Source organism: Microchirus variegatus, assembly GCF_963457635.1.
Source record: "Microchirus variegatus genome assembly, chromosome: 2".
Classification (NCBI taxonomy): domain Eukaryota; kingdom Metazoa; phylum Chordata; class Actinopteri; order Pleuronectiformes; family Soleidae; genus Microchirus; species Microchirus variegatus.
The window spans coordinates 15,336,645-15,352,326 of NC_139803.1; the positions used below are offsets into that span (position 1 = coordinate 15,336,645).

A 15,682-nucleotide genomic window follows, 5' to 3' on the forward strand; every position below is an offset into this window, starting at 1 on the left:
GAACATTTCTTTCTTCTGTGATACACTAGATGTTTTTTATGCGATTTCAGCTTTTTTAATTGAATATGTTCTGGTTTCTTTGCCTAATCTCTGTGGTTTGTGGAAAAAACATTTGAGGGTGTCATTATTTGGAGGATAGGAAAACCGCCACAGTATGACCATTTTACAGTGCATTTTTTTGGACAAAAAAACTAATCAATTAATCAAGAAAATAAATGACACATTAATGAATGATGAAAATAGTAGCTGTGGCCCTAATGAACACTTTCAGATTCTGAGCTTTAGTGCAGTTAACTTGAAAGCAAGGCGGATGGAAGGACTGAGCACTATATTTAGGAAAAGGCTGGAGAACATGAAAATAGAGGGGGAGGACTGTTTGAAGTTCCAGTATTGTGACAATCCTACACTGCGGTATCTCTATTGTCAGCACGTCAATAGACAGCTGGTAAACCTTGCACAATGTCTTTAAAAAGAGGATGTACAGTATTAAACACGCTCCCTGTGTGTTTAAGCTGCTCGTCTTTGCCTGAAAAGTAAACAGCTCTGTGCTTCCTCTGCAGCCCAACAGGAAAGGGCAGCATGACGACTGCCATGACACATAGTGCCACTTAGCTACTTTAATCACATATTGATTTTTTTAACGAGTCAGGCATGGACTTTAAACAAGTAGGGCTGCAACTAACGATTCTTTTCACAATCAATTCATCTGTCGATTGTTTTCTCGCTTACATGAGTAATCGTTTGGTCCAAAAAATATCAGTTTTTCCAAATGATGATATTCTCGAATGTTTAGATGATTAATCAATGATTAATCAAGTAATTGTTTCAGCCCTAAACACAGCAGCCTCCTGTAGAGCCAATACCGTAATAATACAGCGATATCCAATAATGAGGCTAACATAGTAAATTCAGTTTTAAATTACTTAACAGTCATGCATGTTCATGGGATAACTGTGTGAAATAGGTAGCGGGTTGAAATGACTAATAGGAAATGAAACCTTAAACTCCTGATGATTTCTATCTTGGCTGCATACTTTTAAAATAAATATTACTGTAGAGTAAATACGTCCGCTTTGTCCAGGAAAGAAAATGCAAGATTTACTTCCCTGCACTGACCATAAAAAAAGAATATAAAAGCACATTCTGTGGGAACATTAAGCTGTGTAGTGGAGAGGGTTTTGTTAATGTTTTAAAAAAAGACAAAAGCAAACATTAGCTCCAAATCGTCACCATCAAATTGGTACTGTGTCTTCTTTTCCATTGATGCACAATTTTAAGATTCAACCTCCAGAGGGGCAAATACTAAATAAGGTAAAGTTAAGTCTTGTAATTTAAGCGTAATTATGTTTGGTTAACTGTGCCAGTATCATGAGAGCACTTAAAGAAAGACATCATTTTAGCTGTGTTATACAGTCTTAAAGAGCCTCTATCACCAAGCTTCATGTAAAAGCCTGAAATTAATTTGATGCTCAGGTTATGGTTTCCAGTTACACAAACAGGATAATTAACCAGCACATGCTTTTCCCTGAAAACAGTGGCTGGTGTGTTTACTGTACCAACTGCTCACTGCCATGGAAACTCTGACTGAGGTAACTTCCTCATCATGTTCAGGCTGTCAGAAGTTGGACACACTTGTTTCCTCATGCTGAATCCCTGCCCATCATCAATTTCCTCTGATAAGGTGTCAAGATGGCACAATAATCTACGCACTTCCACATTCTTTGGCTTGTTGCTCACTGTGGTGTCACGGTCAACGTTGGGGAGCAGCGGTCACCGAGCAAAATGAATCACTGGTTTGTCAGACAGAAATTGAATAAAGTACCCATAAGTACGTTTGTATTAGTGTTTGCACAGTATAATCACTGTACAACATTAAGCGTGAATGGATAAATCAGTCAGAGGAGTCACTTTTACGTGACAGTTTCATATGCAAACTAAGAATTACAATAAACAGTCTTCCTGGTAAGCAAACGCCACAGTAGTTCCCTGACAGGCTTGGGAAAGGGAGGGGTAAATGGACTCACTAATTCTTAGACACTAGACCTTTCCAAAATTTGGATTGCAAATCAAAGTGGAATATGTGTCAGAAAAACCGCAAAAAGAAAGTTGATGTGGGTCACCAAAATCCATGTACCAATTACAGAAAGCAAAATGCAATAGTTGTCTCACCTTAACAGATTCAATGCAGCAGAGATGTCATAATGTACATCATGTACAATGATCACTCCACTCTACACTCTTAGAAATAAAAGTGCCAAAGAACCATATAAGGTTATTTGGCTTGTCATCATAGGAGAACCCTTTTGGGCTCCAGGTAGAACCTTTTGGAGGGTTCCACCAATAACCCTTATAAAACCCATTATTCAGGAAAGGGCTAAAGATATAGAGAAAACAACAACAACGTGTTGGTGCCATGGTGGGCTGTGAATGTTCAGAGGGTTTAAAAACATAAGCAGAGCTTGATGACATTCAATAGTGGGAAAATTCATTTAAAAAACGAATTATTAGTTATTCACTTACATAAAAGATATTTCTGTCCAATCTCTTTATCGTGACTCTATCTGAGCTTGGTTTCTACACCCATGGCAGCACCCATTAAACAATAATAACAGTGTGGTGCTGCTGGTAACAGCGAGTGAAGAGAAAGAACAATGTTATTCCAATGACAACACGCCAACTGCTTTATTGATAGTATCCCCTACTTTGAAAAACACACTTCGCTTTTCCATGTTTTTGGCAGTGGCCTCAAACATTACAGCTACCTTCAAGCATCCCCCGTCAAACTTCTGGGGAAAACATGAGTGTGTGAAACTTTGCTTTTTTTCTCAGACTACATGGAAGCCACAACAATCTATTTCACCTCACTACACAAACATGTTTTCAATCAGGTTTTATCCCCAGCCAAAAATTAGTATGAGTGACTAAGTTCTGAAAATAGACCCAGTGTTATAACAGTATATATTACTGACAATTCATCAACAGCTGACAACATGCTGACCACAGGCTCTGGTCTTGGCTGCGCTCCTGGTGGTGAGCCAGTGGGGAGACAGGAAGGCTCTGTGTAGTTGCTGTTGGTATAGTTTGGTGCTGATAAGGACCTCCTTATCACAACAACAGGCAGCTTACTCCTTTAACCTGCCACTTCAGAGATAACGTCATCAATCACATCTGAACGAGTTCCTCCTGTTCCCACGTTTCCTTCCTTACTTCCAGCAATAGAACAGCTATTCTGTCTGATGGACCTCAGCTGGCTCTCGCCATTATTGAGAATGAAGTGGCTCTTATCCATCATTATGTTGCTGTTCATTAGCGCAAAGCATGAATGATCCCCTTCTTTGCTGCAGGATCTTAAAGTATGTATGTGGTCCAATATGCAAAGTCTACCTCTCAAGATATCAGGAAAATTATACTGATGTCTTGAGTAGAGTGACATATGAGTGTCGTTCTTAGTGGTTTACAATAGTTGAGAATAGTCAGAATGACGAGACCCTCTAAATAAATATCTGTGTTCACAAGACGGACCCTTTTGAACACTCCCTCATCATGCTCATGACCTATTAACATGCCTACATTACATTGCGTTACTTTACGGACAGCAACGAGTTCAGGACATCCTGTACTGTATACAATCAATGTGCGTGTGACAGAGGGTAGTTCAAAGAGTTCAGCTGAAGGAGACAGAGATGGACTTCCAAAGAGCTCATTCATTAGCTAAAAGGACATGAGACAATGAGAGAGCTAAGACTAGGGTTAATTCTGGTCTGATATTTCCGCAATGAAAAAGCAAAAACGGGCTCCAAAATAAATCAGATGTAGTCGCTCCTGATGTACTTGAAAGCAATTTGATACATGCATGTCTTTTTTCAATGTTGAACAGTTGCTTATTGGCATTAGCTGTCAAAATTGCTTTTGTGTGCTCTACTGTAATGACTAGTGGCCCTAAACCAGGGGTGCCAAACATACAGCCCCCGGGCCAGAACCGGCCCACCAGAGGGTCCAATCTGGCCCGCAGGATGAATTTGGTAAAAATTGAAATTATGATTAGAATCATATCATAATTCTTAAGATCAATTTGTGTTGCATGTGGCCCCTGAACTAAAATGAGTTTGACACTCTTGCCCTAAACTATTGCATACTGGACCAATCTGCTTCCTCCTCCCTCAGTGCACATACTGTACATTTACACATCCACATGATGAGAGGGTAGAATACAAAGTCATGCCATTTAATTATCGAGATCTCATTTATCACAGATGCTCATTTAAGAAAGTAGAGTGAATTCACAGCCAATCAATTTCCTGGCTTGACAACAAAGGTTCATGAGTCAGAACAGAAGAAATAAAGTGGAGTGGGTGATTGTACCAAGCATGGATGGAATTCATTCCAAAGCCTGGAGGAACATTTCTTTACAATACAGCAATCAGTTCACTCCCTAACCCTTCATTCTTCCCATGTTCTATGAGTGTCAGTCTCATACGTGCAGTGTCATTATTAAGAAGCTCACAAGTAATTACAGAATATGGTGTGCGATCAAAGAAGTTACTTCTTAAGTCATGTGTTTACGCTCAGTAATCAACAATCTTTGTTTCTGTATGTGCACTGTAAGCTTTATGTGTAGAGAAGAAAATGGGAGCTAATCTTTTTAAGCATGCAGCAGCTTGCTAGCAGCACCATCCAATCTGAGCCAACTGTACTCTGTCTTCAAGCAACACATGCCACTGCAATGAAATGATGCAATTTCATCGAGACTCACTGCTGATAAAAAAAATACTCACTCCACTGTTGGTGTTGGAAATGTATAAAGGTAAAAGCAGAGAGATGATGCTCTGTGTGAAAACATTATCATTTGTAGAAATATGTGCAGGCTCTGCGTTTATTCCAAATACACAACTCGCGCCCATTTTGTTTAAGAAATTCAGCGGCTACTAGGACGTGAAAGGTTGATTTTTACTGATTGATTGAAGTGTGAAGTTACTGCTGAGGGCAGTTCGGAGGGACTTTGAAATGGAAATGTTGCGGAGGCGCAGCGAGCTCAGGGCAGCAGAGGGCTGTGAGCCTGAGGCGGATGATACCACCTCCTCTAGCAGCTTCCCTCACACTAACTGTCAAGACAGCACATTCCCCATGCCTGACTGCGAATACACACACACACACAGGTAAAACCTACACACAAACAGTCTAACATAATGTTCGTATATGTATATGGAACATTACACACCAAATCCATTACTAGTGTGGATGTATTCATGCAAAATGATGGCAGAAGCAGAGAACAGATCAGCTGACTTCAAACCTGTTCAAACAGCTTTTATAACTCCAGGATATATTAATCTGACAGTACTGATCAGTCTGTGTTCACTCCATTCTCATTAGTCTGGACATGCTTCTCGGGTATCTACTCAGACATGACATGTCACACGATTAAGCTCCGATCCATTACATATAACAATATTTGCCTTTTACATCAACAGAAAAGACAGACACAAAGAGGCGTCTGTGATGCTGAGGACCACCACAACACAAGAGAAGCAGACCTGACTCTGTTTCCTCCTGTCTCCCCGGCTGGTTCCCCATATTGGTCCACTCCGCGACTCCCACACTCCGCAGCAGTGTGGACTAATCCAAGAATCCGTGGCTGCAGGGGGAGGTGTGTGTGAGTGGGAGAGTGTGCTGGGGTTGTTGTCGGCTGCTCAGCACCCACAACCAACAGCGGACAGTCACACAGAAAGGAAACCATGCAATGTAAAATTCCTCTTATCCTCCCCTCCCTCTCCTGGTCTTCTTTCCTTTTCTCCTCTCCTTTCCAGGACTGTGCAAGTGTGTGCGTGCATTTGTGAGAGGGCGGGCTATGTGTCCTGTCAGTGAATGACTCTGAGTGTGTGTGTGTGTGTGTGTGTGTGTGTGTGTGTGTGTGTGTGTGTGTGTGTGTGTGTGTGTCCTCTAAAACGGTGACAGTATGTCACACTGGCAGGCAGACAGGCGAGCAGGCAAGCGTCGTGTTCATTTCATTATTGCTGTGATGACTGGAATCAGCACAGAGGAGGAGTGGCTTCCCAGGCCAAACGCGCACACACACACACACATGCACATTAGCACACCTCCTCCCACTGATGTCAGCCAACTTACTCTCACCAGTACCAGTTAAACAATGGTGAGATGAACCGTCCCTCACACTGGTACTGAAAGGACAAGAATGAGAGAGTGAAAGGAGGGTGGGGGGGAAAAGGAAAGGAAAGATGAGCACAAGGAAAGGAGAGCCACTACTTGTATTTTTGGCTGAGTATGACAATACACCTCTTGTCTTCCCCCCCCCCCCCAAATGAACTTACAGCTTGGGACCTTTCACACCAGTAAGTACAACTTTCATGAACAAACAAATATCCACATAAATAGTGAAAGGAGATGCTGGGCTGGGAATCATAGGCACCCTAGGCTTTCTGTACCTTCTTCTCTGCAGGACACCCAACAAAGGACAACAGTATGCGTGTGTATAATGTATGTACTTTTGTACATACTTCGACATAGATATATCACAATATAAATCAAATAATGAATTCTGTAAGGCTGGACAATGTGGCATATAAATAATATATAAATATTTTTTAGGATATATCTTGTATATCAGGCAAATTGGACACACACAGATTTAGCTAGGATTGGCACCAATCAAAAACGGAACCCTACCAAAAACCACCATGAATTACTAAACCAGAAATTAATATTCATCTTAACTGCACTATGAATTTTTCAAAGCCATGCTTGACACACATAAGCGCTGATATTTTTAGGTGTATGAGCGCATCCACGCTGTTATGCAAGCTCAGAGCCACCAGCTTATTTTTCTTTCGCTCACAAAGAAGAATCACTCCAAAGCCCAGAAAAGCCTTTTAAAACTCCTCTAAACGTGTAGTTTGCTGTATGATTCTGTCCATGTCTTATCAGGAGGTCTAAACCATCTAATACAGTACTGTACATTAGTAAATAAAGCTTGTTTACCCTTAGTATTCTATTAGCAGCACATTCACTTTAGTAAACAAACATGCCAGTAATCCAGTTAAGAATGCTCTCCTCACCACAAGACGTGCATCTCTGTGGGTCCAACAGACCTCTTTAAAAAGATCAGGCGAGGCCATTTCTCCCTGTCCTGCGTCTTTATGGGGACTTGAGTAGGGTCACACATTTCTCAAGAGAGGAATTTCAGACTCGATGCCAAAAATCTGGTCAATGAATCGATTCCAGGTGCTTTTATGGAGGCTCTGTAGATGCAGTGCTCATTCTGGCCATTGACACCAACCTTTCACATGCACAGAGTGAGGAGTTTACCATAATCCTTTTCATGCTGCAGACATAATAAACGCAAGAGTACAATACCATACTGAACAGGAACAGGCGGTACGTGGGATGTGAAAGGTAAATGTGTGGGCAACTGTGGACCGTGCATATTTCTGCGTGTCCATCTGCACGTGTCATCTTACTGTATATTCAGTGTGCAGCAGCGTCTGTCATGGTTGAGTGCTTATGCAGGTTGAAACGTCCCTCTGGACCGAGACATGTTTGATTAATTCGTCTGACAGATATGAGCAGCTCGAGCACCATACTTCCCCCTCTTCCTGCGTCCCAAACACTGACACACACAGACAGGATCCTGCTGGGACTATCTTATTGTGTCTGGAGTCTGCGTTGTGTACTGAAAAAGAAAGCGGACATAGTTTACTAATCATTCCCTGACAGTTGCATCAAAAATGAATCTCCCTTCTCTTCCTACAGTGAATTGGTGCAGGCTATGAGCTGTTGAATTGGGAAGTGAAAGCCATCTAGTGTTGTGTTGTATATGGCAGACAGTCAGAGAAGAATCTCTATTCCAACACTTTCCGACAACAAACCCCTTATACAGCAGACAGTGTCCGCTGTGGCATGACAGAGCTCAATGCTCCTGCACCAGGAACCAGCTTGTGATGCTCACTCTCACTGAAAACATGGCTGCAGTGGAGACACAAGAAAATGTGTATTGTAAAAAAAAAAATATTTTTATTTTTTCTGTAATGGCTTTGGTGCACGGTCTTCAAAAGTTCAATTTCCCATGGAAAAAGGCACACAAACAGTAAGATGAAGTGGCAAAGATATTCTAATGATATTGTAGAATTAGTTGAGAGTGTTGAGAGTGTAGATTTCATTATGTGGTTAAAATCAGTTTGGCAACCATCGGTAAGTGCCCACATCTTAATCTGGTTCCCAGCATGGAAGGCACGTGCACAGTGCAGTCAGTGTTCACTATGGCCCCAACTCACACGTTATTAACATCTGTCTTCAAGAGATCTGATCAGGGCCAGATTAAGCTAAGTACGACTGATCGCACGTGGCATTAAAATGCATCCTGGATGAGTCCCCTGTGACCACATATGATCAGATCTGCCAATTCCAACCTTTATTCAAATACACACTAACTGGTTGTTCGCAAGAACAAAATTGTGTTGTAACGAGTCCGACTGCAGAGATCAGTCTGCTGCGTGTGTGTGCAAGTGACAGAGAGGCAGCGAGAGAATAGAGAAGAGCAGCTTGTGTGAATCAATTGCACTGAAATGTTTTTTAACCATAACATAAAAAGAAATCACGTGATAATCTAAGGGTGGCTGCAAATAAATGACTAAAACTGTGTGAAACTACCCCTGATCAGACGTCAACAACTGAGGAACCACCTCCAAATGTGGTTTCGGTGATTGGATCCAAGGAGGCATTCGGTTGAGACTGTTCAGACATGTACTAAGGACGACCTGGACATGATCGGATCACTGTGGACGGGTGTCAATACCAAGTCTGAGCAGGCTCTGAGTGTGAGTACCATCAAGGTAAAAGGAAAGAAATAGTAGATGCTGCCAAACATAAACAATGTGATAAGAATATGAAATGAAACAGAGCTCATTAACCTACATTAAATAGAACTTTTAAAATAAATGTATATTTGGAATATCCTATAATTTATGGCAGTGCTGTTGACCTCAAATCGACTCTCCGAGGTAAAGCCACTCGAACAATAACACTATCTAGATAGAGGTGAATACGCAAATACAGTATGAACCATCTGTCATGAAGACTAAACTATCTTGAGTCATTTATGTGAATCCAATACAGAAGAGACTCACTGAGAGATTTTTTATGTAAGGCTTAACTCTGCTATTAATGATCAGCGTGAAAGCATCGAGGGAACACAGGTGAACAAAAGTGCCTGTAAATAAAGTGGCTGTTTATGTGCTGTCACCGCTACTGGGCTTTTTATTTATAAAGCCTCAAGTCTCATCTCCTTCTGTCCCTCCTCTCTGAATGAAATCTTGACTGAATTATTGATAAGGTGTTTTAAATAAGTCATCAGGATGAGGCTGGGTATTAACCCACTTGCCTGACTGCACAGACGGGTTGGTAAAAATGACAAATGGGATTGGGGCGAGACTCCATTAGCAAAAATAACACTTTAGAATCATAGTGTGGCGTCATGCTGTGTGGGCAGGCATGGGTGGAGTCCGACTGTTTGTTAAATGTGTGTGTTGATGTTTTATAACATTAAAACCTACTGTGACTTAAGGCTGAATGATTTGAGGGAACAATTCACAGATTTTTTCTGTTCAATGTGATTGTGGTTTTATTTGTGATAAACTTGTATTACTACATGAGATACTATCAAAGTACTAACCTAGTTCTAATGCAAGACTGACAACCTAAAAGGGGGGTAGAGGTAAGATAAACAAGTAGTTTGAAAACGAGTGCTGAAATCAAAATCTCCAGAGAAACATGACGTTGCCCAATAGTTTTAGTTTAAGCAGAAAATGAAGGTTAAATTGTGAATAAACTGGCTGCAGTGCTGCAATTTAACATTTCCTTAATCTCTGATGATATATCAATACAAAAAATGTCTGACATACAGTTTATTTAAAAGGTATGTACGGCTTCTAACATGTATGTACTAGGGCTGTCAAAATTAACGCGTTTACGCAGGATGATTAATTTGCGTAATTTTTTTTAACGTATTAACGCACTTTCTCACTTTCATCGCGCTACGGGTAGACGTGCAGTTTATGAACAGGGAAGGCGGCGGGCAACTGCTTCGGGCCCAGAGCCGATAGGGGGGCTCCCGACACTCGGAGCCTTAATGCATCAGTGAGCAGCTGCATCACCGTCCCCCTTAAACAACAATGGTTGATTTGCAATAACATCTCAGTAGGAAACCTCCCTAAAGGGGCCCCACGTCTCCTCACGTTAACCTGTGTGAAGCTGAAGGAAAATGAAGAGGAGTTATCAATCAGGAAGTTAGAAGAGGAAGAAAAGAAGAGGATGAAGAAGAAAGAAAGAAAGACACACAGTTGTAAGTGGCGCTGCTGGCGCAGATAATGATATAATCATAACATTAACAGTCACTGTCTAACTAACGGGGACACAGACAGCAGCTAACATCAGCGTCAGAATGCTAGCTGACGCTAACTAGTAGAAGCAGTGCTTCAAAGTGCTGATGAGGAATTTCCTGCTGTGAGTTTAGTACCACAAGAAAACTACTTAACTTCTATACTTTATATTTTGTTTATAATGTGAGTTATTTACAGTGCAATGTATATATTTTTTTTAAATTAATTTACAGCATTTTATTTTTTCTATTTATTTATATTGTCTTATAATGTGTTTTTTTTTTTTTTACAATGTAATGTTTATTTTTTACTAAGTTTGTATAGGTTTTTACAAGTTATTTACAGTATTTTATTGTTCTTTACATTTATATTTTCACATACTTTATTTATCTCTCCGTTCCTACAACAATATAAACAGAAAATGTGAATTTTTTCGGCATATTTACGAATGGTAATTAATCGTAATTAATCGTGATTAATCCACAGCTACCCTGTGATTAATCTGATTAAAAATTGTAATCTTTTGACAGCCCTAGTATGTACATGAGAAGGTAATGGGACCTTTCATTGACAATAAAGTATAAAATCTGGGTCAGACGTGCTCTATAATATACTAAATTGCAGATTTTGCAATATGCTACTTGATCTGAAAACTATTTACTGTTTTGCCCTACAGTATCTGTTTTCTTAAAGGTCCCCTATTGTGCAAAATCAACATTTTAATCTTTTAGTACTTATATTTGGGACTCAGAGGGCCATACCAGTCCCCAAAATGTGAAAAAACAAGACTCAGTCATGTTTTAGTGGTTCCACTTTGTGTAAGTATAGGCGATAAAACATGCGATGTTTACACCTCCCGACCAAGTGACGACAGTGCGGACATTTCACCGTGAATGTTGGCACCCCGCCAGGCAGAGTACTTCACAGCTCCACCGTAGCTCCCCCTTGTCCCTGTGAAATACGAGAGTGCAGGCGAGGGAGGAAGAGTGGCTGCACAGCGGAGCACAGTGTTTTACACAAACTTCCAGCCTCAGAGGATTTTTGTGTCCAGTGGATATATTTTATTTATGAAAAAAATGTTCACAAGTTTCACAAGCCCTTTGTTGTTGATCGTGTATGTAAATTCCTATGCTAGAAAAACACCTTGAACGAACCAGTTACGTGCCTGCAGTTAGCGAGTGACATGTGTGGATCAATAATATAACACGCGTTTGAAAGCACTGCAGAAAGATGTAGATCCTACATTTCTTCTCAACCAAAGGCTTCTTTTCTGTCGTGTTTCCACATTCTCTCCTCATATTATTGATCCACACACGTCAGTTGCGGCCGCAGTAACACTGGTGCATTCAAGGTCTTTTTCTAGCATAGGAATTAACATACACACCACGCGGCGCATTAATCGTTTTTCTTCCATTTTAATGTATTTATGATCGCGAGAAGCCAAAATCGTGGTCACTCTATGCATTACGGTGAAATGCAGTAACAACAGGTAAACGGACATTACTATGGTGTATATGGAGCGGGGGTTGGGACGACGGTGCATGACAATAGGTGATAAGTGGTGACAGTATGGCTGTGGATAGAAAGTTAGATCGACACTCCCCTGGAAGCAGTGGGTGTGTGTTTACCTGGGTCTCATTCACATGTAAATGACCAGGAACAAAACCGAGCATTCTGCAAAGGGCTGTTTTGGCAGAGTTATTGAACTGCTATTGTGCTTCATCCTTATGATATTTTGACTAAAGCATGACACAGACATGTTCATTAGGGCATCAGGAACTAGTTTAACTTTGGTTAATAGGGTATAATATGGGACCTTTAAGCACATAATGCAAGTATACTCTGAAAATTGTCAGAAAGACAAAAACCTTCGTTTCATCACACAATAACAGAGACTACAGTGAAAACTGTCATTTGCAGTGCAAAGCCCACAACTGCATAATGTATTTGGAACTGAGGATGAGATGATACAATCACACACGAGGTTCATGACTAAAACGAGGACACGAAAGAGAAACTGTGAAACGTGACAGTGTGTACTGTATGTCCTCGCAGTGCTGCCATATATGACTATTGATATTTTTTATGCATGCATAGTATCCTGGGAACATATGACCTAGTTCTAATATAAAAACTGATGCCTCAGCTCTCACCACTCCAGCTCCTTCCTCACATTTAATTAACAAGGTTTCACTGAATGTGAATGTGGTTACAATTACAGTTCCTAAAGAGACGGCACAGTAATAGGTTTTAAAGAAATTAAAGAGTATATTCATCTTTTCACCACAACTCCTTCATTCATCCAACATTCACTGCTCGGTCATCCACAGTCTAGTCACAAAATTTACTTGACACAATCCTTGATTACTTTCTGTCAGGTATGATGAGAGTTGGGCTTCAGAGCCCACTAAGCCCTCAACATGTTTATCTCAAAATGCCATTTTTGATCCTTCTCTTCACACAAAAACTCATTCATCTTATATTTCCGCTCCCCTCTCTACACGGATAACAACAAACACCGAGGACGTTCCAGAGCATTACGTGTCGAACATTTCAAAATACCACAGATCATCACCCTCATCTAAATTCAAATCATGACATTTCCCCTGCGTGTGTAATTCAATAGACTTTCAGGGCGGACACAGTGACTTAGAATTGAGGGCAGGAGGCTAAATGATGATTGACACCTACTGCCTTGCATTTAGCGATTAGCTTGCTAAGTGCAACTTGTTTGACTGTCCGTCTGTAGATATATCACAATTTAAACCAAATACTAGTGATATTTAAACTGATATAAACGCAAACCATTAGGCTTAAAATGAAAGTATGAGGTGACTTTTTTTAACTTTTTAACCAATTTTTTTAATTTGGAATATTTCACAAATTTTCTCAGTATAATACATGTGATCATCATTGCAATAGCATTTAAAACCAGGAAAAGCCATCACAAATACCTTATTTTATCACGATATGACGATATAAGAAATGACGCTATATCATCGCAATATAGACATATTATTGAGTTTAAACTGAATTATTTTGAACAAAAATGTGTGGTGTATAGGTGTGCTCAAGAGATATGTGCCTCTAATAGAAAGTAAGTACAAAAGAGTGTATTTTCTAGACAATATAGTAGCCTTGGTGCAATAAGGTTCTGTCTGCATGCTCTGCCCATGTGTGGGTAAGTAAAACTAGGCCAGATGCAGTGTGTTTAGAGACATGTATTTATCATGAACAGCAGTAAGTGGGTGTCTGCTCTTGTCCTCGTGTGTGAAAAAAAAATGGCTTGGCTAATTAGAGCTCAGCCCAATGAAAGCCGATCATGGTTTAATTGTGTTAAAGAGCCGAGGGCCTCATTTGGCCCGCGTTCCTCAGCTCTGCTGGAATCTTTTGTCAAGTAGAATTCAATTATCTTTGCTTCAACAGCACAAACCTTTGAAGACGAGTTTCAGTGGAACACGGGATCAACGCACTGTGGAGATGGGATAGCGCAAACAAACACTGCTCTCACTCTCAGAGGGTGTGCGTTGAACAACATTAATTACCGCAACCAAATCCCTGTCATTATCAACCACTATTCTTCAATATGTAACAAGAGTAGCAAGGAGTTTTGCTATTAGAACTTTTACTTTTACATTTGCTCTATTTAATGTAGTATTATTATTATCCGAAATCTAAAACACAATATCTACAGAGGGGTTGTTAAATAACAATAAAATATACTTTAAGGTTTATTGTGACAACAGCAGCAGCCTAACCACCAGCAGAGAGGAGACATTGTCATGTGTCATTACGGAAGCCTGCTGCTTTAAAACACAGAAGAAGGATCTATATGCCTCGACAATGCAACTTGAATTGTTGTTCTTGGTGTGGTACATTCTCTAAATTCTTGTCATACTGGGTTACAGATGGCCTCACACGCGTGACCAATCTGGTAATTAGGTAAACAAAGAGAAAGGTAAACGGCATCTCACAGATGAGATCTTCACTGTGCAGAAGCTAAGGAATGGCAAGAAGAAGAAGATGAAGAAGAAGGAGCGGTTATGGCAAAACATGAGGAAGAAGGGTGAGCCATCTTCACACCCAGCTTTTCATGTGGCTTTACCAAGAAACTAAAAACGCTTTCTCAACTACGCCTGTTAAGGAGTAGACATTGATCTTTTTTTTTTTTTAATTTTAAAGAAATACATATCATGTGCTGTATCATTATTGAGATATTAACTTTGCAGTAATAGAGGATAATAAAAATAACCATATAACTCATTTTAAGTATTGGGATGTACACAGACTATGAGATCAAGTGAAATAAAGAATGAATTATGTCACAATAAATAAGGCAATTCCGCATGATAATGCCTTTTTTGGATTTATATAACATTATGTTTACAGTGGAAAAGGCAGCGCATTCTGTTATAATTGAAATTAACTCAAGAGCGAAACTAGACCTGCTCGGTACATTTCACCAAATACAGATTTTTTACAGATTTTTACTGGTTCCTTCAAAGTAAAACTACGTTTACTCACACTCTTTCATGATGTATAAGATTTAACAAAGCTGTAGTCACAGCAAGATCGCCTTTGTGCAGAGCTTTGAGGAGATTCTCTGTGCCTTCACTGATAATAAACAAGCACAAGCACTGTGCTTCACTGTGCGTGCAAACAGGCAATGAAGCAAAATAACATGAAAAGACCAGCCAGGAACACTACCTCTTTCATTTTCTGTCTCTTGCACTTAAACTATATATTTTCTATATTATTATATACTATATACTTGTATAAATACTTTTTTCCTTATGTGTCATTCATACACATCTTGCTGTTTACATGGCTGAGCAGGTGTATTGTCCAGTGAGTAGAGTATAAATGCCCCTTCTGTCCTCAGCCACCTGCACCCACACCAGTGCCAAACAAACATGTATAAAGATACGGGGAAAAAAATAAAAGTGGAAAGTGGGAAGCATCTCTCAAGCTGCTAGTTACCATGAGCAACCAGTGAACACTGTGCTTAGATGGTGTACTGTTGCCCTCTAGTGGCCCCATTTAGTTAGTTGCACTTTTTTCATGTTATTTTTCACTTTATTAGAAGTTTAAAGCCCTTCCCACTGATATTTAAAGAGATAGACAGGTGATAAATTGATTAAATAAAGGTTAAACAACTGCAACTACAATTTCAATTTGAAATATAATGTTTTAAGTTAAGTTTTAGGTAAATATACACTGTGTTATACATTTAAAAAAAAGATCTAAATACTACTACATTACTATATTCTCATGCAAGTGTGAGACCATAA

General features: G+C 39.9%; 1 protein-coding gene across 2 annotated transcripts in view; it reads right to left on the bottom strand.

Moving 5' to 3' along the window:
• specc1 (sperm antigen with calponin homology and coiled-coil domains 1) overlaps positions 1-15,682 on the bottom strand; it is a gene marked incomplete at its 5' end in the record, with an annotated part of 65,531 nt that overhangs the window by 49,028 nt on the left and 821 nt on the right. The window contains one exon of one of the 2 annotated variants that reach the window (XM_083910761.1): positions 5,535-5,584. The exons of the other annotated variant lie outside the window; for it this stretch is intronic. Within the exon in view, the coding sequence (XP_083766887.1) occupies positions 5,535-5,574 (40 nt within the window). Of the gene's footprint in view, positions 1-5,534; positions 5,585-15,682 lie in introns of those variants that run through there. 2 annotated transcript variants of the gene reach the window in all.